This window comes from Bos taurus, chromosome 18, assembly GCF_002263795.3.
Source record: "Bos taurus isolate L1 Dominette 01449 registration number 42190680 breed Hereford chromosome 18, ARS-UCD2.0, whole genome shotgun sequence".
NCBI lineage: Eukaryota > Metazoa > Chordata > Mammalia > Artiodactyla > Bovidae > Bos > Bos taurus.
In genome coordinates, this window is record NC_037345.1 from 45,114,559 (window position 1) to 45,139,232 (window position 24,674).

Consider the following 24,674-nt stretch of genomic DNA (forward strand, 5'->3'; position numbering starts at 1 on the left):
TGCAAAGAAATAGAGGAAAACAACAGAATGGGAAAGACTAGAGACCTCTTCAAGAAAATTAGAGATACCAAGAGAATATTTCATGCAAAGATGGGCTCAATAAAGGACAGAAATGGTATGGACTTAACAGAAGCAGAAGATATTAAGATGAGGTGGCAAGAATACATGGAAGAACTGCACAAAAAAGATCTTCACGGCCCAGATAATTATGATGGTGTGATCACTTACTTAGAGCCAGACATCTTGCAATTTGATGTCAAGTGGGCCTTAGGAAACATCACTGCGAACAAAGCTAGTGGAGGTGATGGAATTCCAGTTGAACTATTTCAAATCCTGAAGGATGATGCTGTGAAAGTGCTGCATTCAATATGCCAGCAAATTTGGAAAACTCAGCAGTGGCCACAGGACTGGAAAAGGTCAGTTTTCATTCCAATCCCGAAGAAAGGCAATGCCAAAGAATGCTCAAACTACTGCACAATTGCACTCATTTCACACGCTAGTAAAGTAATACTCAAAATTCTCCAAGCCAGGCTTCAGCAATACGTGAACTGTGAACTTCCAAATGTTCAAGCTGGTTTTAGAAAAGGCAGAGGAACCAGAGATCAAATTGCCAACATCCGTTGGATCATGGAAAAAGCAAGAGAGTTCCAGAAAAACGTCTATTTCTGCTGTATTGACTATGCCTAACCCTTTGACCGTATGGATCACAGTAAACTGTGGAGACTTCTGAAAGAGATGGGAACAACAGTTTGTTGTGATCCACACAGCAGTCACAGATGGTCACAAAGTGACATATACCAAGTTGGCATACTTGGTTCATGTATTGTCATTAACTTAGTGAACCTAACTAGGAAACCACACCTTTAGAAAACTCAGACACATTAGTATACCAGGTAGAAGAATTACAAACACCATTCCCAAAGAAGGAAGGAAAATGGAGCTTATTTATTTTCCAGTAAATGGGACAATCCTAGTTTATACCTGTTGTGTCGGAGTCCCTACTGCCCTAACATTTCTCTCAGGAAATCTACATTCTCAAGACTTTTAAGCTATTGTTAGCTGTCAGAAGTGTATTGTACATTAGTTCTTTAGAATTTTTCAATTTTCACATTGAAAAAACCTGTCAACAGAAATTCCCACTTTCTGACTAGCTTCAGTTCTTGGTAACCAGCGTTCTACTTTCTATTTATTTATTTATTTATTATTATTATTATTATTTTTTTTTTTTACTTTACAATATTGTACTGGTTTTGCCATACATCAACATGTAAGAAGCGAATCTCCAGTCCAGGTTTGATGCAGGATACAGGAAGCTTGGGGCTGGTGCACTGGGACGGCCCAGAGGGATGGTATGGGGAGGGAGGTGGGAGGGGGGGTTCAGGATGGGGAACACGTGTACTTTCTGTTTCTATGGGTTTAAATATTCTTTCTTTTTTAATGAAAATGCTTTATATTTTTAAACAACATTTTAGCATGCCTTGCAGCTTGTGGGATCTTAGTTCTTCACCAGGGATTGAACCCAGGCCCTCAGCAATGAGAACACGGAGTCCTAATCATTGGACTGCTAGTGAATCCCTGGATTTACCTACTTTAGATACTACTTCATATAAGTGAGATCATGCAGAATTTGTCTTTCTGTGACCGGTGAATTTTACTTATAATAATGTCCTTAAAGATTCATCCATGTTGTTGCATATAGTAAGATTTTCTTCTTTTTAAAGACTGAATAATATTACCCTGTGTAATATGTCTATATGTATGTGTGTGTGTGTGCATTCATGTGAGTCTGTTAGTTGCTTAGTTGTGTTTGACTCTTTGTGACCCCATGGACTATAGCCCACCAGGCTCATCTCTCCATGTACTTCTCCAGGCAAGAATACTGGAGTGGGTTGCCATTCCCTTCTCCAGGGGAACTTCCTCACCCAGGGACTGTACCCAGGTCTCCTGCATTGCTGGCAGATTCTTCAGCCTGAGACCCCAGGGAAACCTGTGTATATATGTGCGTGTGTATACATATGTGTGTGTGTGTGTGTGTGTGTGTGTGTATAAAACACAATTTCTTTATCCATTTATCTGTTGCTGGATATTTAGCTTGCCCCCATGTCTTGCTCCTGTGAATAATGCTACGATGAGATCCTGATTTTCATTCTTCTAGGTAAATACTCAAAAGTCGGTTGCTAGATCAGATGGCCATTGCATTTTGCAATTTTTGAGGACCCTTCATACTGTTATCCATAATGGCTGCACCAGCATACATTCTCTGTTTCTCAATAGAAATGCCAGTACTAGTCTTTTTTAAAAAACGACTTGATAACAATTCTGAGGTGATATCTAACTGTGGTTTTCCTTTGTATTTCCATTACAGTTATTGATATTAAGCACCTTTTATATCCCTGTTGGCTTATTTTTATATCTTCTTTGGAGAATTGTTTCTTTAGATCCTTAGCATATTTTAAATTGAGATATTTCCTTTTTTAACATGGGGGTGTAGGAATTACTTGCATATTTTACATGTTAACTTCTGATCAGATATGTGGTTCAAAAGTATTTTTTCATTCTGTATATGGCCCTTTATTCTGTTGATGATTTCCTTTGCTATGCAGAAGTCTTTTAGTTTTATGTAATCCTACTTGTCTACTTTTGCTTTTGTTGCCTGTTCTTTGGGTAGAATATCCAAGAAATCATTGCCAAAACCCATGTCATAATGTTTTCCCCCTATGTTTCCTTCTGGTAATTTTAATTTTAGGTGTTATGTTTCAGTCTTTAATCTGCTTTGAGTGGCTTTGTGTTTGTAGTATAAGATGAAAGTCACGTTTCATTATTTTTCATCTATCTATCCAGTGGTTCCCAATACCATTTATGGAAGAAACTGTCTTTCCCCACTGTGTATGTCTGGTACTCTTCTGCCAGATCACTTGATTGTATGTGTGTGTGTGTGTTTTCTGGGCTCTCTAATCTGTTCTAGTGGACTATACGTCTACATGTAAGTATCATACTGTTTCAATTACTGCAGCTTTGTAATATGTTTTGAAATGAAGTGGTGCAGTGCCTATAGCTTTGTTTCTCATTCTCCAGATTGTTTTGGATATTCAGAATCCTTTGTGGCTGCATATGATTTTTAGGATCATTTTTCTAGTTCTGTAAAAAAAATGCCTTGTGATTTAGATTAGGGACTTCATTGACTGTTTATATCATTTGGGATTGTATGGCTATCATCACAATTACGCTTCCAGTTCATGAATGTGGGGTATTGGTCTTCTTATTTGTGTCTTCTTTAATGTTTTTCATCAGTGTTTTCTAGTTTTCAGTGTAGTAGTCTTTCACTTGTGTAATTCATTGTATTCTAAGCATTTTATCTTTTATTAATTTCCTTATGGAGTTTTCATTGTTAGTAGGAAGCATAGCTGTAATGGTTGTCATCAGTGTCTCTGGGTTCAGCAGTAGGAAAACAGGGCAGGTAGTGGTGATTGCTAGTGCCACGAATGTGCACAGGCTCAACTGTGGGACTGAGGTAAATGCACAAGGCAGTGGTGTATGCATCGTGGCAAGAGCAGGGCCTGTCTTAGGATCTTGGACTGATCACAGCACACAAGTTCAGTTGCTGAGTCAGAGCTGGTGGCAGGTACATGCCTGGCTTCAGGACCAGGACTGGCTTTGCTGCATCCATGATGGCTGTGCTGAGTTCCAGGGAGGCACTAGTTCTCATGGTTCCTGTTAGGGAGGGTAGAGGGACTCAGCACCAGGAATCTGAGACCTTAAAACCTGTGGGACCTTCTGTTGGGGGAGCTGTGGGCACATGCGGTGGTTATGCTGGCTGTTGGTTTCCTGCACAGCTTTGCCTCATCTTACTTGCAGTACTTGCAGCACTGCTGTGTTGCTGCAACTTCTTAAGTGGACTCTGTCAGAGCTGTTTCACCCACGTCTGTCTATCCAATTGTTTTCATTGTGGGAACAGAGAGTGGGATCTCCTACTAAACCATCTTGCTGACATTACTCTCTATATACATTTTAGAATCAGTTTGTCAATTTCTACAAACTTCCTGCTGGCATATGAATCAGGATTGCTTTGAAACTAAAGATCAATATAATTGAAATTTTAACAGTGCCAAGTCTTTCAATATAGAAGCATGGTATATGTCTCCATTTCTTTATGACCTTTTATTTCCCTCAGAAATAATGTTTTGTAGTTTCCATTATCGGAGAAGGCAATGGCAAGCCACTCCAGTACTCTTGCCTAGAAAATCTCATGGGCGGAGGAGCCTGATAGGCTGCAGTCCATGGGGTCGCTACTAGTCGGACACGACTAAGCGACTTCACTTTCACTTTTCACTGTCACGCATTGGAGAAGGAAATGGCAACCCACTCCAATGTTCTTGCTTGGAGAGTCCCAGGGACGGCGGTCGCACAGAGTCGGACATGACTGAAGCGACTTAGCAGAGGCAGCAGCAGTAGCAGTTTCCATTATGCATATCTTATATATATTAATTCCGTACCACATTATTTTTATGTTTTTGGTGGTCTTAGGGATGATATTTTACTTCAATTTCTGGTTGTTTTTGCATGTATGTCAAATACACTTGATTTTTATATATTGAGTTGTAATTTGCAAATATGTTCAACTCACTTTTATGCATAATGATGTTTTTGTAGATTCTTTAGAATGTTCTCTGTATATTATAATTTAGTCTGTGTATTTAGTATTTTCTGTGAATGAGAAGAGTTTGATTTCTTCCCTTCCAAGTGTACTTTGTTTTCATCTTTTCTTGCCTTATTGCAGTTATGAGAGCTCTCAGTCCAGTGTTGACTAGAAATAGAAAAAAATAGACATTTTTTCATTGTCCTTCATTAAATGTGATGTTAGATTAGGTCTTGTTTGTTATCTTTGATACATTTTATTAAATTGATGGAGTTTTCTTCTATTACTATTGTAATAAGAGGCTTAATGGATGTTGGTTGTTTTCCATTTCTTTTCCATGTTTTGATATATTATATGCAGTTTACCTCTTCCTTTATAGTCTTTTATGTGGAAGGCATGGTGAGTAGTGGTCTGTTCTGGGAAGAGGCCTTAGAGTCCTACTGGGTTATATTTATGCATTGAATTAGATATTTTTGTAATGCTAAACTATGTTTGCATTCTTGTATTCCTAGAGTAAGCTGACTTTTTCAAACAAAATACCTATTTTTATACATTGTTATACTAGCTTTGCTCACACTTTGTTTTTATCTGCATGTACCTAAAATTAACCCAAACCATTTATGAAAGAATGAAAACTCTTCTTCCCTTGATCGAATACCATGAGTGCATGAGGAACTATGAACAGAGGTTGGTAACACTGTACAAGAGGTGGTGATCAAAACTGTCCCTAAGAAAAAGAAATGCAAACAGACAAAATGATTGTCTGAGGAGCCCTTACAAATAGCCAGAAAATGTACAGAAGCAAAAGGCGAAGGTGAAAAGGAAAGATATAACCATTTGAATGCAGAGTTCCAAAGAATATCAAGGAGAGATAAGAAAGACTTAAGTGAACACAGCAAAGAAACAGAGGAAAACAATAGATTGGGAAACACTAGCGATCTCTTCAAGAAAATTAGAGATACCAGGGAAACATTTCATGCAAAGATGGGCACAGTGAAGGACAGAAATGGTATGGACATAACAGAAGCAGAAGATATTAAGAAGAGGTAGCAAAATACAGACAACAACTGTACAGAAAAGGTCTTAATGACCCAGATAGCCACAAAAAAGGTCTTAATGACCCAGATAACTACCTAGATGTGGTGTGATCAGTCACCTAGAGCCAGACATCCTGGAGTGTGAGGTCAAGTGGGCCTTAGGAAGCATTCCTATGAACAAAGCTAGTGGAAGTGATGGAATTCTAGCTGAGCTATTTAATATACTAAAAGATGATGCTATTAAAGTGCTGCACTGAATTCATCAGCAAATTTGGAAAATTGAGCAGTGGCTGCAGGACTGGAAGAGGTTGGTTTTCATTCCAATCCCAAAGAAGGGCAGTGCCAAAGAGTGTTCAAACTACTGTTAATTTGTACTCATTTCACATGCTAGTAAGGTAATGCTGAAAACCCTTCAAGCTAGGCTTCAACAGTATGTAAACTGAGAACTTCAGATAGATGTACACTGTGGATATAGAAAAGGCAGAGGAACCAGAAACCAAATTGTCCACATCTGCTGGATCATAGGAAAACAAGAGAGCTCCAGAAAAACATCTGCTTCATTGACTATGCTGAAGCCTTTTACTGTGTGGATCACAACAAAGTGTGGAAAATTCTTAAAGAGATGGGAATACCAGACCACCTTACCTGCTTCTTGAGAAACCTGTATGCAGGTCAAGAAGTAACAGTTAGAACCAGGCATGCAACAAGAGACTGGTTCAAAATTGGGAAAGGAATACATCAAGGCTGCATATTGTTACTCAGCTTATTTAACTTATATGCGAGCACATCATATGAAGCCAGGCTGAATTAATCAAAAGCTGGAATCAAGATTGCTGGGTGAAATAGCAATAACCTCAGATATGCAGATGACACCACCCTTATGGCAGATAGTAAAGAGGAACTAAAGAGCCTCTTGATGGAAGTAAAAGAAGAGAGTGAAAAAGCTAGCTTAAAACTTAGCATTCAAAAAACTAAGATCATGACATCTGGCCCCATCACTTCATGGCAAATAGACAGGGAAACAATGGAAACAATGACAGATTTTATTTTCTGGGCTCCAATATCACTGTTGACAGTGACTGGAAGAAAAGATGCTTGCTACTTGGAAGAAAAGCTTTGATGAAACTAGATCAGCATATTAAAAAGCAGAGACATCACTTTTCTGACAAAGGTCTGTCTTGTGAAAGCTATGGTTCTTCCAGTAGTCATGTATAGAGTTGAGAGTTGGTCCAAAAAGAAGGCTGATCCTCAAAGAACTGATGGTTTCAAACTGTGGTGCTGGAGAAGACTCTTGAGACTCCCTTGGACAGCAAGGAGATCAAACCAGTCCATCCTAAAGAAAATCAACCCTGAATATTCATTGGAAGCACTGATTTTGAAGCTGAAGCTCCAATACTTTGGCCACCTGATGAAGAGCCAACTCATTGGAAAAGAGCCTGATGCTCAGAAAGATTGAGGGCCCAAGGAGAAGGAGATGACAGAAGATGAGATGGTTGGATGGCATCATCGATTCAATGGACATGAGTTTGAGCAAACTCCTAGAGATATTGAAGGACGGGAGGCCTGGCATACTACAGTCCATGGGATCACAAAGAGTCAGACATGACCGAGTGACTGAAGAACAACAACAAGGATTATCTACCTCATTAGAACTGACTCAAATGAATTCCTTTCTATGGCTGAGTACTATTACATTATATATAGATAAACAACTTCTTTAACCAGTCATTTGTTGATGGACATCTAGGTGACTTCCATGTTCTAGGTATTATAAATAGTGCTGCAATGAGCATTGGTGTACATGTGTCATTTTCAGTTATGATTTCCTCAGTGTGTGTGCCTGACAGTAGGATTTTTGGGTCGTATTGTAGTTTATTCCTGTTTTTTTTTTAGGCATCTCCATTCTGTTCTCCATAGTGCCTGTATCAATTTACATTCCCACCCACAGTGCAAGAGGGTTCCCCTTTCTCTATTTACTCTCCAGCATTTATTGTTTGTAGAATTTGTGATGATGTCCATTTGACTGGTGTGAGATTATACCTCATTTTAGTTTTGTTTTGCAATTCTCTAATAATAAGCAATGAGCATTTTTTCATGTGTTGGTTATCCCTTGTGATGTTTTCTTTGAAGAAATGTCTCTTTAGACCCTCTGCCCATGTTTTATTATGTTGTTTGTTTTTCTGATGTTGAGTACATGAGCTACTTGTATATTCTGAAGATTAATCCTTTGTCGGTTGCTTCATTTGCAACTAGTTTTTCCCATTCCAAGGGTTGTCTTTTCATCTTGCTTATGGTTTCCTTTGCTGTGCGAAAGCTTTTAAGTTTAACTAGGTCCCTTTCGTTTATTTTTATTTCAATTACTGTAGGAGATGTGGAGAAGGCAATGGCACCCCACTCCAGTACTCTTGCCTGGAAAATCCCATGGACGGAGGAGCCTGGTAGGCTGCAGTCCATGGGGTCGCTAAGAGTCAGACACGACTGGGCGACTTCACTTTCACTTTCCACTTTCATGCATTGGAGAAGGAAATGGCAACCCACTCCAGTGTTCTTGCCTGGAGAATCCCAGGGACGGGGGAGTCTGGTGGGCTGCCGTCTATGGGGTCGCAAAGAGTCGGACAAGACTGAAGTGATTTAGCAGCATGCAAGGTAAAAAAAAAAAAAAAAAGAAGAAGAACCACCAGCTCCATCTTGTGGAGACAGCCGGCACTGCCCGGGCATGGGCCGGCTTCTTACCAGAGTCCTAACAAAACTTGGTCCAGCCTGTGTGTCTCATCACCCGCCCAGCTCCATTTCTAACTTCACCTCCAGAAATCCCGAATTAGCTACATGCCACCATACACCTGGCAGATTGTCACCCCCAGCTGTTAGCCTTGCTCGTCTCTCTGCCTGATACACCTACTTACTCCTGCCTCATTCTGAGTCGGACACGACTGAAGCAACTTAGCAGCAGCAGCAGCAGCAGCAGCAGGAGGTGAGTCACTGAGGATCTTTCCATGATTTATGTCAAAGAGCTTTCTGCCTGTGTTTTCCTCTAAGAGTTTTATAATTTCTGGCCTTACATTTAGGTCTTTAATCCATTTTGACTTTATCTTTGTGTATGGTGTTAAGAAGTGTTCTAATTTCATGCTTCTATAGTACATGTAGTTGTCCAGTTTCCCTAACATCACTTATTGAAGAGACTTTTTTCCATTGTACCGTCTTGCCTCCTTTGTCAAAGATAAGCTGCCCATAGGTGTGTGGGTTTATGTCTCAGCTTTCTATCTTGTTTCATTGGTCTATACTTCTGTTTTCTGCTAGTACCATACTGTTTTGATGACTGTAGCTTTGTACTATAGTCTGAAATGGGGACGGTTGATTCCTCCAGCTCCATTCTTCTTTCTCAAGATTGCTTTGCCTATGATAATTCTTTTGTGTTTCCATATGATTTGTGAATTTTTTTGTTCTAGTTCTGTGAAAAATGCCATTGGTAATTTGATAGGGATTGCACTGAATTTGTAGATTGCTTTAAATAGTTTACTATTTTCACAATACTGATTCTACCCTTCCAAGAATATGTTATAGCTCTTCATCTGTTTATGTCATCTTTGATTCTTTCATCAGTTTCTTATAGTCTTCTCTATTTAGCTTGTTTGTCTCCTTAGGTAGGTTTATTGCTGGGTATTTTATTCTTTTTATACCAATGGTGAATGGAATTGATTCTTTATCTTTCTGAGTATTGATTGTTAGTGTACCGGAAGTTGAGGGATTCCTGCATATTGATTGTTTTGTTCAACTTTACTAAATTCACTGATTACCTCTAGTAAATTTTGATAGTATCTCCAGAATATTCTATGCATGGTATCATGTCATCTGCAAAACAGTGAAAGTTTTCCTTCTTGTTTCCAGTTTGGATTCCTTTATTTTTGCTTCCTCTCAGATTGCTGTGGCTAGAATATCCAAAACTATGTTGAACAATAGCAGTCAAAGTGGGCACTTTTGTCTTGTTTCTGATCTTAGAAGAAATGTTTTCTGTTTTTCACCATTGAGAACAATGTCTCCTGTTGTTTATTATAGTCAGGTAGGTTCCTTCTATGCTGATTTTCTGGAGCGTTTCTATCATAAACGGGTGCTGAATTTTGTTGAACAGTTTTACTACATCTATCAGTCAGTCAGTTCAGTCGCTCAGTCATGTCCGGCTCTTTGCAACCCCATGGACTGCAGCATGCCTGGCTTCCCTGTCCATTACAAACTCCCAGAGCTTGCTCAAACTCATATCCATTGAGTCGGTGATGCCTTGCAACTATCTCACCCTCTGTTGTCCCGTTCTCCTCTTGCCTTCAATCTTTCCCAGTGAAAGGTTGTTGCTTAACCATGAAAAGACACCGGGATTCTTGGTCTCTGAAGGAGAAGAATTTAATCCAGGGCCAGAGACAAGGCTTGATCACTCAGAGCTTTTGTGCAATAGAGTTTTATTAAAGTAGAAAAGGGATAGAGAAAGCTTCTGACATAGACATCAGAAGGGGGCAGAAAGAGTACCCTCTTGCTAGTGTTAGCAATGGAGTTATATACTCTCCAATTAGTTATTACAGTGAATCAAAAGAATGTCTGGAGGTTGTAAAGACATCACTAGACTACTTCCATAATTTACATTTAAGATAACAGGATTAGCCAGAAGGTTTTTTTCAGAGACTGTCCTCAAGCAGGATACATTACTGTTATATAATCCTAAGGAGTGTAGAGGGGAAAAAAAAGTTTGTCCTTTCTTCCTCCTTGAGAGTTCCAGACCCCTCTCTCCTTGGGAACCCCTGGACTTCTTATCAACCTGCCTAGGAAATGACTCTCTCACCAGCATCAGGGTCTTTTCCAGTGAGTCAGTTCTTCTTATCAGGTGACCAAAGTATTGGAGCTTCAACTTTAGCATCAGTCCATCTAGTGAATATTCAGGACTGATTTTCCTTTAGGATGGACTGGTTGGATCTCCTTGAAGTCCAAGGGACTCTCAAGTCTTCTCCGACACCACAGTTCAAAAGCATCAACTCTATGGTGCTTAGCCTTCTTTATAGTCCAACTCTCACATCCATGCATGACTACTGGAAAAGCCATAGCTTTGACTAGATGGACATTTGTCAGCAAAGTAATGTCTCTACTTTTTAATATGCTATCTACGTTGGTCATAGCTTTTCTTCCAAAGAAAAGCGTCTTTTAATTTCATGGCTGCTGTCATCATCTGCAGTGATTTTGGAGCCCCCCAAAATAAAGTCTGTCATGGTTTCCATTGTTTCCCCATTTATTGGCCATGAAGTGATGGGACCAGATGCCATCATTTGATTTTTATCTTTTAATTTGTTAATATAATGTATCACATTGATTGATTTGCATGTATAGACATATCCCTGCCTCCCTTGTATATACTTGAGTTGATCATCGTGTGTGATCCTTATTCATTTTAAATATAGCAGTATGTACATGAGCATCCCAAACTCTCTGACATCCTCCCCAGTGGCAATAATATGATCATTCTCTAAGTCCATCAGTCTTCTGTTTTGGAAATATGTTCATTTGTATCACTTTTTTTTGATTCCACATATTAGATGTCATAAGACATTTTTGCTTCTCTGTCTGATTTACTTCACTCACTATGACAGTCTGTAGGTCCATCCATTTTCTACAGCCTTTCTACCCTTGAGTGTCTCTGTACTGTTCTCCCCCATCTCCTCTATAGAGCTCCCAGTTGATGAAAAGCCAGGCCCCTTCCAGGCCATTATCTCTGGGCAGTTGCACAACCAGCTCTGCACTGCTGCTGCCTCTGTGAACTTATCTCAATCTTTCTCTCCTCCCTGAATACCTCCTGTCTGCTTCTTGACCAGAGCAGGTGTGCTCATGCTGCAGGGCCTCTTGGTGTGGTCCCTCCTTAACTGGGAGGCTCTTCCTCCAGTGGTTGCTTGATTCATTCCCTCATCATCAGGAGTCTTCAAGTATTGCAGGGCATAAAATTTCCTCATATCTTGAGTCCTCATATCAAAGGTTACTGCCTCCATCCTCCCCCTCACCCCCACCCATGGTTGTCTGTCTTCTCCCCCTGCTTCATCTTCCCCCAGAGTGCTTTTTCCCTTGGGATCACTGTCTTTCACTTCCTCTTACGTGATGAAGAGCAGCAAGAGAGCGAGAGCTGGGCTGTGTGCTGTTGCATCCCGAGGACCAGGAGAGGGTCCAACATTGGGTAGATGTTGTGCGATGTTTGTTAGAATAATTGCAGGAGGATTCCATTTCTCTGTAGTTGATAAATGAGAGTATTTTTAGTTCTACTTGCTATAGATATGCTTATGAATATTGCCTAGAATTAAATAAATAAGATAAAGTTTTAAAATGTTTGGTTAGCCAGAATCAAGTAGCTTTTGGCTGGAGGAACCTGGCTGTTCTTTCTCTGAGTGAACTTCAGGTTTACTGAAGACCTGAACTGAAGTTGGGATGCAAGGTATGAGCACAGTTAGAACCCTATGCCAAATAGGATTCACATCCGGTAACTGCTCTTGGCAAAGACGCACCAAGTACTGAGCTGTAGTATCAGCTGACCACCATGAAGCCCCTCCTTGCCAGGGCTCCTACTGCCTGGGTGCCAGTGCCCTGAAGTTCACCCCCAGAAGGGATCAGGTGGCTGTAGATGTGTCTAAGAGGTTCCTGGGCAGGAAGGTGAACACCCCAAGGCCCAGGCTGCACATGCTGACTCTTTTCTTTTGGGGTGGAACTTTCATGTGGTGGGACACCTGCCATGCATCCCATGACTACTGTCCTTCAGAAGACACTGCCCCCAATGCCCTCTGCAGCTCTGTGAGGAGAAGAGCCAGGGGCTGGAGTGCTGAGTAACACAGGTGGCTGCTCTGTATCTAGCCCAGTTCCCTTCCGAGGGTGCCACAGGATTGTCTGAGACATCCCTGAATTGTGGGGACATTTGACAAATTCAGGGCAAAGATGTGGTCAGAGTCAATGGAATACAGCACATATAACCCTTTCCTAATGCAAGTTGTTTTTTTAAATGTATTTTTAATTGAAGCATAATTACTTTACAATATTATGTTGGCTTCTGCCATACACACTGGCTCAGCTGTAAACATACACATTTCTCCTGACTCTTGAACCTTTCACAATGTCCCACTCAATTCTATTCCTGTAAGTGGTCATAGAGTACCACGTTGAACTCCTTGTGTCAAGTTGTTTTTCAATAAAATTTTGATTTGGAATAATTTTTGATTTATAGAAGAGTTGAAAATATTTGTCAAAACTGACGAGCAACTTCGGAGCATTACTTCTAACTTAACCTCACATATTATGGGGATTTCACCAGGTTGTCCATTAATGTGTCTTGGGTTTCAGAATTCAATCCACAACCTACACACACTGCATTAATTGTCATATGTCTCCAGTGTTCTCTGCTCTGTTGAGTCACTCATTCTCTCCTGGTAATAGCTTACATGTATGGATTCGGTGATGTGTTCTTGGTCTCCAAAGGAGAAGATTTGACTCCAGGACCAAAGACACAGTCCCAGTCACTCAAAGCTTTGTGCGGCAAAAATTTTTATTTAAAGTGACAGGACAGAGAAAGCTTCTGACATGGATATAAGAAGGGGGTAGAAAGAGTACCCATCCTCACTAGTTTAAGCATGGCATTACATACTTCTCAACTGGCTGCTGAGAACAGATAAATAGAATACCTCGAGGTGGTAAGAGTTTCACCAGACCCTTTCTGAAGGAATACATCCTGAGGTAACTTCAGCACAAGATTGGCCAGAGAGCATGGGTCCTGGGAGGGAGAATGGTTCCCTACAACTTCTCTGGGTGAGATATACTGTTGCTGTGTAATCAGGGGTACAAGTCTTGAGTAACAGGTTCCCAGACAAGATTTGTTACAATTATAATAATTAATATTGACTTTATAATCATTAACATAATCAAAAACATTTCCCTGTTCATAGGTTCTGGACCTAAAGAACGGCCAGTTCTTGGGTGAGATACATTGTTGCACAAGGCTTAAGGAAAGCATGAGGGAGAGTGTTCACCTCCTCCTTAAAGGGCCCTGGACTGCCTAAGCTTTAAGTGTCTCTTATGGGTCTGTCATGGCCTTGGCCGTCCCAGGAGGACTGGCTAGGGATGGTAGAAGGACCTCAAAGCTGAATTTGTCTGCTGTTGTATAGCAGACAAATGTAGAGTGGAGGAAGAAATAGCAGCTCTTTCTTGCCTGGAGAAACCCATGGACACAGGAGCCTCATGGGCTACAGTCCATGGGGTCACAAAGAGTGGGACACGACTGAAGCAACTGAGCATTGCAGAAAGTGGGGTTTAGACTTTGGGTTTTGAGGAAGACACCACAGAGGTGAAACACCCTTCCTGTCTCCTTACATCAGGGTACACGTGACAACGGTGTGTCTTACCACTGAGTGTGTCAGCTTTGACTATTGATTAACACTGTGTTTGTTAGAACTTCACTGTTTTCCCCTTCTCCTCCCCTCTTCTTTTATTTGGAAATGAGTTACTATGTCAAGCCCATGCTCAGGGAGTGCAGGGCAGTATGTTCTCCATCCTTGAGGGGATAATCTGTCTGTATTATTAGGGATGTTTCAGTAAGGAATGATAGTCTCTTCACCCACATTATTTTAGCCTAGTTTTCGAGAAAAACATCTGTTTCTGCTTTATTGACTATGCCAAAGCCTTTGACTGTGTGGATCACAATAAACTGTGGAAAATTCTGAAAGAGATGGGAATACAAGACCACCTGACCTGCCCTTGAGAAATTTGTATGCAGGTCAGGAAGCAACAGTTAGAACTGGACATGGAACAACAGACTGGTTCCAAATAGGAAAAGGAGTATGTCAAGGCTGTATATTGTCACCCTGCTTATTTAACTTATATGCAGAGTATATCATGAGAAAGACTGGGCTGGAAGAAGCACAAGCTGGAATAAAGATTGCTAGGAGAAATATCAGTAATGTCAGATATGCAGATGACACCACCCTTATGGCAGAAAGTGAAGAGGAACTCAAAAGCCTCTTGATAAAAGTGAAAGTGGAGAGTGAAAAAGTTGGCTTAAAGCTCAACATTCAGAAAACTGGTCCCATCACTTCATGGGAAATAGATGGGGAAACAGTGGAAACAGTGTCAGACTTTATTTTTGGGGGCTCCAAAATCACTACAGATGGTGATTGCAGCCATGAAATTTAAAGATGCTTACTCCTCGGAAGGAAAGTTATGACCAACCTAGATAGCATATTGAAAAGCAGAGATATTGCTTTGCCAACAAAGGTCCATCTAGTCAAGGCTATGGTTTTTCCAGTGGTCATGTATGGATGTGAGAGTTGGACTGTGAAGAAAGCTGAGCGCTGAAGAATTGATGCTTTTGAACTGTGGTGTTGGAGAAGACTCTTGAGAGTCCCTTGGACTGCAAGGAGATCCAACCAGTCCATTCTAAAGGAGATTGGTCCTGGGTGTTTATTGGAAGGACTGATGCTGAGGCTGAAACTCCAGTACTTTGGCCACCTCATGTGAAGAACTGACTCATTGGAAAAGACTTTAATGCTGGGAAGGATTGGGGGCAGGTGGAGCAGGGGACGACAGCAGATGAGATGGCTGGATGGCATCACCGACTCGATGGACATGAGTTTGTGTGAAATTCCAGGAGTTAGTGATGGACAGGGAGACCTGGAGTGCTGTGATTCATGAGGTTGCAAAGAGTCGGACATGATTGAGCCACTGAACTGAACTGAAGTGTTCTAGGTCTTTGATGTGGCATGTGAGCCTTCTCTTTGCAGGGCACGTTCTTTCTAGTTGCAGCAGGAGGGTTTTTAGTTGCCCCAGGTCAGGTGGGAGCTTAGTTCCCTGACCAGCTGCTGCTGCTGCTGCTAAGTCACTTCAGTTGTGTCCGACTCTGTGGGACCCCAGAGATGGCAGCCCACCAGGCTCCCCCGTCCCTGGGATTCTCCAGGCAAGAACACTGGAGTGGGTTGCCATTTTCTTCTCCAATGAATGAAAGTGAAAAGTGAAAGTGAAGTCGCTCAGGCGTGTCCGACTCTTGGCGACCCCATGGACTGCAGCCTACCAGGCTCCTCCGTCCATGGGATTTTCCAGGCAAGAGTACTGGAGTGGGTTGCCATTGCCTTCTCCTCCCTGACCAGAGATTGAACCAATTACCATGCATTGGAGGGCCTATTCTTAACCACTGGACCACCAGGGAAGTCCCCATTTATTTACTTAATCATTTGTTTGTATCAGTATGGACTCAAACATATTACTTTATACTTTGGGTATCATCCAATACTGTTATATATTTTGTCTGTCAGACCGTTTCCAGTTTGGCCATTGGGAGCATCTCACACTTCCCTTTAGAGTTTCAAGGTCCATTTCATCTTGTTTTTGCTAACAAACAGCTCTCCTAGCGTGGAAGTTTGATTTTGACATTGAGAGGGTTTTCAAGTGTAGAATGCCACCTCTGATGGCCCAGCCCTCTGGGCCTTAGAACTCCTGTCCTCAGTGTCCTGTAGGGCTGTGGACCTCAGAGTCTCTGATGTATGAGACAAACCACACAACCTCACAGCTGCTCACTCATGTTTCTGGATAGACTGTGCAGTGCTAGTAGTTCTTGAGACCAGCTTCACTGATGGAAGAGGATGAAACAACCAGAAAGGGCAAATCTGCACCACTGGGGGTCCAGAATGTTTCCAGGAACTTGTTTCCTTAAGTGTTTGAGAAAAGTTGTGGCATGATTAGAATTTATCAGAATTATCAGTGCTGGAGAATATCCATCTGGTCCCAGGTCCTGTGAGTTCCTTCTTGGGAATGATTGGAGGCCAAGGCTGCTGTCCAGCAGTGCTCAGGGCCTTGTCTAGGGTCTGCAGATGTTAAGATATTTGATGATTCAGGAAGACCCAACTCCCCATTTTTATCTCCAGGACTTAAGCTTTGGATAAAAGGGAGGATTCTGGGTGACTTTTTTTCTACCTGAGGGTGGTGTAGACCTATCCTTGGCCTTCCTGTGATTCTATCTGCTCAGTGTGGGAGAGTGTTGCCTCAGAACCAGGATAGGCTGGGGGAAGGATGACCAGGAAAACAGGTGATGGTTGGGGCTGGGCAACAGAGCATTTGGCTCCAAATGAGTCACTTATAAATATCAACTCCACTTGATCTTTGGCAAAGATGCTACCACAAAATCCCCCTGAGCACTGTTCTCAGAACAGGATGGGCTTCCAAGTAAACACCCCAAGGTCCAAGAGAACCGTCTTTGCCACAGGTTCTTGGCCACAGGCCCGTGGTCCTCCTGGGAGGGATGTGGGTTGGGCTTGGGGAGCTAGTGGTTTATAATGCCGCAGAAACCCTGCCCTGAGCAGAGGACTCCAGCTGCTGCCATGATGAAGGGAGCACTGCTTGTGCTGACCCTGCTGGTGACCAGAGAGCTGACCTTCAAGACGACTGACGGTAGGAAGGAGATTCCAGATGACCCTTCTGATCCTTGCCCTTTGCCATCTCACTGCATCCTCCACAGTCCTGTCCAAGCCGCTGCTAGGGACAGATTCCAAGGGCAGCTGACACATCAGTGCCCAGGAGCCCTGCAGAAATTCCTTGAGCCTGTCAGTCTTTGAATGTAGAGGGTGGTGTGGAGCTGGAGAGAGCATTAGCTGTGCAAACCCTGGGGAATATTTTGTTGGGGGCATTGGTGCTCATTGGGAGGGAGAAAGAAGGCTGATATACCCAGGGATGGTGGTCAAGGGCAGAGGGGTCTCCAGGGCTCACCCCTCTTGCTGCTCCCTCTGCTGGGAGGTTTTCTGTCTGGGATGTTAAGCAGTCCTGGGAGAGGCCGGGTCTCTGTGGGAGATGATCCTGGAAGCTTTGGAGATGTGGCTTCCTATCAAGTGGTGGAAACAGGAACCTCCTACTCTGGTTATTGTTTGACAAGATGTTTTCTGTCTTTCCTTCAACGGAAGCCTGCCCTGTGTTTTATGGCGGGGTTGCTGCGCTGTTACTTGGAAGCAAAACAGTGTTGAATTCAACGCTCGATTTGGTTGATTCTACTGATGAGGAAAAGGCTGCCTTTGGAAAAGTCCAGGATTGCTTCAATGAGGCGGGATTTGATGCCAAGCTGAAAGTTGTAGAAATCATGGTAATTTACTCTCCTGACCCTGACTCTGCCCTGCCCACTCACATGCATAGTGTGGTATGCCACATGGGAATAGATCATGCAGTCATGGTATATGTGACAGACAAGATCTATAAGCAAGGAAGCACATAAATCTTTGCTCCACCCTGCAGCACCTGTAATATGCGAGGGCAGTCCACGTACACATCCAGCCTCTGTTGTTGCCAAATATGCACACAGCATGTGAATCAACTCACACACAGAATAGGGTTGCGAGGCCAAGTGTGGTGAGGCAGGTGATTGTTTTTTTCCTCAGTGAGTGGAACTAGCATTGGAGCAGTAGAATTTTACTGTTTGGGAGGAAAGGAAGCTTTCAGTTCATACACATGTGGAGTCATGTCAGTTCTACTTTAGGAATATTGAAAAGGAGCCCCTGGCTTTCGAGTCTCTTTCCAGCATGGGACTCCCTGGCTTTGTAAGGTTTCATCACCTCCTCTTGTTCCCACTGTGTGGGCCTTGACTCAGGCTCAGAGTCCCATTTCCACTGACATGTCTACAAGCCTGTTTTTCCACTGTGGTGTTTTGGTGCCTGAGGCTCCTGAGCAGGCTTCTCGGTACCTGTGACCGCTCACCTTGGCTAGCAGTATATCTCCCGAATAACCATTTTCCTTTATACTTCTTGTCAAAAATACTGGAGATTTTGGACAGTCTGTCTCAACATTTTTTCCTTCAAATTGTCTGTTCAAAATGAGAGGTTTTTTTGCAAACAGTAATGCACATAATAGGAGCACACAGAGCACATGGGTTTGTTTACAACACCTGCATGCACATTAGTCCACTCAGCACACCTGACAGAAGAGGCTCAGGTGCAGGAGGTGTGACCCAAACCCAGGCTCCAGCACCTTACTCCTCCCTCAGGACCCACCCCGGCTGTGCCCTGATGACCCTTATTATCTCCTCCTCTCCCTGGGGTGGCTGGTTGCTAGATTCCATCCTGACACCTGTGCCTGGGCTATTAGGGAGCCATCCTCCCCCTGGTCCCTGATGGCAGCCTCCTCTCCATTGGTGGGTCTGTGGGCAGAGTTTCTTGCTGGGGAGGGAGCTGAATCCCTGAGGGTATAGCATGTGGTGATGCTGGGTAGACAGGATAGCCCTGCTGCGGGCTCAGGTGTTGTCCCTCCTCCTCCTACTCCCTCCCAGGGTTCCATCGTCTTTGACAAGGATTGCACCGGCTATCAAGTGTCCACGGTTCTGAGCAGTGTTTTTGGAATAGTTCTCAGTGCAGTCTCTTTGGTGAAATAGTCTTTGCCAGTGATGCCTGGTCTGCGCTCCATGTGCCACCCTGTTCTTCTCAACTGAAGCTGGAATCCTGACACCTGTCCCACCCATGTGGTCTCTATCAGGCTTACTCTAATAAAATCACTGCAGCATTGCTCAGTGTGCCCAGTGTCTGTCTGCTGTGGGGAGGATGTGAAGCAGGAGGTCTTGGGTGATGGTGAGAATGACCCATGTGGTTACTGTGGGGAGTATGGGGACTGGGATCAGACAGAACAAGGTAAACCTAGGCCTTGTCCTGACAAACTGTGGAACCATGGGCAGGTTTACTGTAACTTTCTCAAGTCATTCTGTCATCTGCTAAATAGGGGCTGTGTATGAAGATTAAACAAAAGAAGATATAGGTAACCCTTGCCATCACAGGCCTGGAAGGATATAGCTGTTGTTTGTGGCCATAGATAGCATATCTCACTCTGGTCTTTAGCATGGTGGCAGAGCCTCCAGTCCTTTAAGTGTCCTTTCAGTTACTGGTGAGTGACTCAGGAGATGCCCTGAGCAAGCTTGTGACAGGTCCCCACTTCCTCCCAGTGGCATTCACCATTTTCTAATTGTTAGGTGCGTGACTTTTGAGGAGCCAGACCTTTTGTTTTCAGGGACACTGTTGTTTCTGGGTTCTGCCACGGGGACCAGGACCTCCAGGAAGTCTTGGACCAGGAGGAAGAAAGTGGATGGAAGAAGCTACCCAAGCGGGAATGTTGTTTCCATGGAAACACCTCATGCTGTGAAGTGTGAATTACTGGATGTGCCACATGAGTGAGTGTCCCGAACGCCCCAGCCTAGTTCTAGGAGCATGAAATAGGCAGCTGCATTACCAGTAGGACATTTGTGAAGATACTAGGAAAGGACTAGGTTTTATCCTAGCATCTAGGCCTTTGTCAGATTACTCTTAGCATGACCCACAAAAAGAGTGGCACTACTGGTAAAATGTCTCTACCTTCTGGCCAAGCAGGTCACATTCTGGGAGCTGAAGTTTGGATTTGGAGTAAACAGTGAGGGCCTTGAGTCCTGGCTCTTCTTTGACGTGCTACCTGAATTTAGGCCTTTAAATTCACTTTTGTTCTGTCTGCAATTTGATTTTACATATACCAAGGGCTGGATGCTCTGCCAGACTTAGTATTAAGTGTCCAGGTCATACTAAAGAGGTCTAAAATGTTGTTGAAAAGTATAAAGTAAAAACTGAACAGATTCAGGACTAAATTGTATTCTTGTATGAGATGAACTGATATCTAAAATTTCAGATATTCCCAAATATGTCTAAAACAATCCTTGTTATAATGAACGTAACTTAATGTTGGCCCAGCAAACTGAATTCTTGAAGTCAACCAAAAAATTTGAGATCAATAGGAACTGTAAGAAGGATTGTTCTCACCAGGTATTACAACAGAAGTATGAGTCTCCATAAATAATCCAGTTGTGGTCAAGGATACAACAAGGATCCAAGGATAAATAGATGGTCATTGTGAGAGAAGAGAAAACCCATTATAGAGTCACAGATGGTTTAAAATATAATAAGAACAGTTTATTGAATCTTGAAGAAGGAATGGATTAAAAAAAAAAAGGGTGTTGAGGAAAATGAGCAAACATTAAAACAATCTAGATGGATCTGCAAAGCTGTTTCCTGTGGATTTACGTAGAGTAATGATTTAATTGTCATAATTCTAATGTTTAATTATTCATTTGTCACAGGTCACTTCTCCTCCACCCTCCAGTTTCTCTTTCAATTTGACTTTCATGACGTCACAGTTTCTTGTTTTCCTCCTGTTTTACTGGAAGATCCTTCTCAGGTTCTCAAGGCTGTATCCTATATCATGGATCATCCTCTTTCCATCTCTTTTCTTTCTCATGTATGTTCACTTTCTCAGTGATACCATCCCGCTTCATCTTCACCTCATAAGTTTCATATTAAAATCTCCAAGCCCTTTACTAAAACATTGCAAAACACAGAATTGACCCTTAGTAAGCATTCATTAAATTAATGGATACTTTTTAAAGAAAGCTCTACAATTTTCTTGGGGGATAAATATCCACAAAATTTAAATAAACCAGTGGACACTTCAAGGGGAATTTTCCATGGAATAGGAATGTCATTTCCCCTTACAAATAGCCACAAGTTTAATGTAATCTCAATGAATATAACAAGAGCATTTTTTGAAAGGCATTTTATTCTTATCAAATTGATCTTAACCATTATCTTATGATCAAGAAATCTCCTTCCTAGGTTTACAATCAAAAGAAATGAAAATCTGTTTTCTCATAAAACCTGCTCACTGATGTTTATGGCCCCTTTTTTCAGATCAGTTTATCAAAACTAGAAAACTCCCTAAGTGTCCTTCAGCTGGTGAATAGATAAACAAAGCATGCCACATTCCTACAATTGAATCTATGCAACAATTTAAAGGAAGAAACAAAAAACCAATGTAAATGATTTATTATTGCATTTATCAGTAATTTATTCTTATTTATGAGTAATGTTCCATTGTATTGGTATAGAATTTGTTTATCCACCCACATAGTGAGGGCTACTGGAGTTGCTTTTCAATTTTGAGTGTTATAAATAAAGCTGCTATGAATATCTGTGTATATTTTAAAAAATAGGAAAAACCTGCTGACACATGCAACAATGTGAATGAATCTCAAATATATTATGATCAGTAAGAGATTTGGAACAAAGCGACTACAATCAAGAGCTTCCCTGGTGGCCCAGTGACTGGGACTCCATGCTCCCAATCCAGGGACCCAGGTTGAATCTCTGATCAGGGAACTAGATCCCACACATGCAGTGAAGATCCCGCATACTCCAGTTAAGACGTGGCACAGCCAAATAATAAATAAGTAAACATTAATGAACAAGACTGTGGTCATAAGGTTTATTTATATGATATTTATTCTATTTGGGAAAATAAGAATAGCTGTAAAAATGTCAAGTAATTAGGGGTAATAAACCCAGGAGATGCTGAAATGTGCACCCTTATATCGTGGGCAGATGAATGGGCTATTAAAGGAAGACCAGAAATAGTCATTATGGGTTTTATGAAATCTAAGTCATCATGGATTTTATGATCTAAGTCATCATGGATTTTACGGATTTTATGAAAAAGGTAATTTGCCAATCAATGAGGAAATTTGTGTTACTTCATAGATGAAATGGTAGTGGACAAACTAATTGAATATGTGGGGAAATAAAAGTGTTGCATCTGTCTCACAGCCATCTCCAAAATTAATTTCAGATAAGTTAAATATTTACACACTCAAAGACTGGGATAGAAAATGTCATAAAATCCTTAGAAAATATTATGGAAGTCTATATTTTTTAACTTCAGGGTAAGGAAGACCTTTCTAAAGATGAAAAGAAAACGGAGTGATAATTTTGACTGCATTAGAAATAAAATGTTCTGTATATTACCATATGTGAAGTAGATCGCCAGTCCAGGTTCGATGCGTGAGAGAGGGTGTTCAGGACTGGTGCTCTGGGAGGACCCTGAGGGATGGGATGGGGAGAGACGTGGGAGGAGGGGTTCAGGATGGGGGACACACGTACACCCATGGCTGATTCATGTCAGTGTATGGCAAAAATCACTACAATATTGTAAAGTAATGAGCCTCCAATTAAAATAATTTACAAAAAAAAGAAATGAAAAATTATTAAAAATAAAAAGCACAGTCATATTAAATAAATAAATGTTATTGCATGGCAAAATGTACCATATCCAACTTTTTAGGACATCAGTCAAATGTTATTTCATTGATGTCTTCTTATTTTTATGTTTGGCTTTTCTGGGTCTTCATTACTGTATGGGCATTTTTCTAGTTCTGGTGAGTGGGCTTCCCATTGCCGTAGCTTCTCTTGTGCCAGAGCACAGACTCCAGGCCTGTGGGCTTCAGTCTTTGCAGCACACGGGCTCAGTAGTTAGGGCGGCTGAAATCTAGAGCATAGGCTTGGTGGTTGTGGTGCACAGGTTTTGTTGTTCCATGGCACATAGGGTCTTCTCGGACCAGGGATAGATTGAACCATGTCTCCTGCATTGGCAGGTGGATTCTTTACCACTGAGCCACAAGGGAAGCCCCTCATTGATGAGTTTGTCAATTCTGTTTAAATTATGACAAGTCTACCCCTTCCTCTGTCCTCTATCGCCCGTCTTCTTTCCCTGATTTCTTGTCTAATGTGCTATGTATTTACCAGGTGTAGGGAAAGAGAAAATTAGCCAAGACAGCATGGTCAGGCTCTCTTGCCCCACACCCTCTTGCTCTTGCCCCACGTTTTATAAAGAATGATTATGAAACAGCTAATATTGCTTATACTACTATGCATGTACATCATGAGGTACTCAGTTGGCCAGGGCTACTTTTGTTCTGTAAGCATATATAAACTTCACCTGATAAAGCTCTGGAGGTTGTGTTGTGTTATGCCCACTTGGTGGCTACGTTAGGTGGTGGTGAAGTTGCATTATGGCTGTGTCCACGGGGTTCACGAGAGGAGAGAACACAGCATGTCTGCCGCTGCTACCGCTGCCATTGCCAGCCCAGAGAGAATAAACGTGTCTGCAGATCATACAGCTCTTCATGTTTTCTTCCAGCTTCCCCTCTGATGCCTTGCCTACCCTGGGTTCAACGAACAGTGTGCACAGTGAGGTACAGATCAGCAAGACACCAGGCTTTCTTGTTTGTTATTTTTCAACAAGCATCAGGCATAAGCTGCATACGTAAAGAAGTTTTAGTCATTAAAGAAATATTCTCCATTTGGAAATTATCTGTCATCTGTCTTCTATGTATGTATTATCCCTTCTTTTCTAAGCCAAATTCCAGAATGTTCTTTGCTTACTCCAGTGTGAAATATCTAATTAAAACAATGCCTTTCCCATGCTGATAGTCAATGGAATATCCTAAGACAGTAAGACCAAATATATACATACATATATATATATGTGTGTGTGTATTACTGACTCAGCAGGAAGTGGATTTACGCTTCCACCTGAAACAACTAAACCTGGCGAAAATATAGGGAAGAATGATGTCCGTAAATTGAACTTCAGGTAGCACAGGAGAGTGGTCACTGAGAGGGGTGGAAAAAGTTGCACTCTATGATTGCCCACCTTTACTGCCTGTACAGAGTACCCAGATTGCCCTGCAGGCGGCAGGAATTCAAGGAGGGAAAAGAGCAATCTCTCTGAGTTCATGAGAATGAGTTGGGAGTCCAAGATGGTCAGTGTGGTGACATTTTCAGGAGAGAATACTGAAGAAGAGAGAGTTGCACAGAAATAGGACTCCTGGGTTCTACAACAAGTCTCCATCCTACTCACTGAATACTCCCCAATGTGTGCATGTGAGAAAACTGCCCAAAATGAGGAAATAACAACCTGAAACGAGCAGAAGAAATAATACCAAGAATTTATACAAATCTGAAAATAATTTGTATTTCTAACAGCCTTTTTGTAGGAGTACTATGGTTATTCATGGATGTCAAGTCGTTTATTCAGGAAGGTATCTCGGCAGTGGCATAAAGTTTACCTTACATATGGATGCTTTTGTGTCATCTTAACAATGCTTAAATGCCTTCCCTTGTGTCTCAGCG

At 41.9% G+C, this 24,674-nt stretch overlaps 1 protein-coding gene across 1 annotated transcript; it reads left to right on the top strand.

Moving 5' to 3' along the window:
- The first annotated feature begins 17,029 nt into the window (after positions 1–17,029).
- Positions 17,030–19,207, top strand: LOC785756 (androgen binding protein beta-like). The gene is made up of 3 exons (NM_001206806.1): positions 17,030–17,112; positions 17,619–17,794; positions 18,971–19,207. The coding sequence occupies exons 1-3, from the start codon at positions 17,043–17,045 to the stop codon at positions 19,070–19,072; spliced, it is 348 nt and encodes a 115-aa protein (NP_001193735.1). The 5' UTR covers positions 17,030–17,042; the 3' UTR covers positions 19,073–19,207.
- Positions 19,208–24,674: the final 5,467 nt, after the last annotated feature.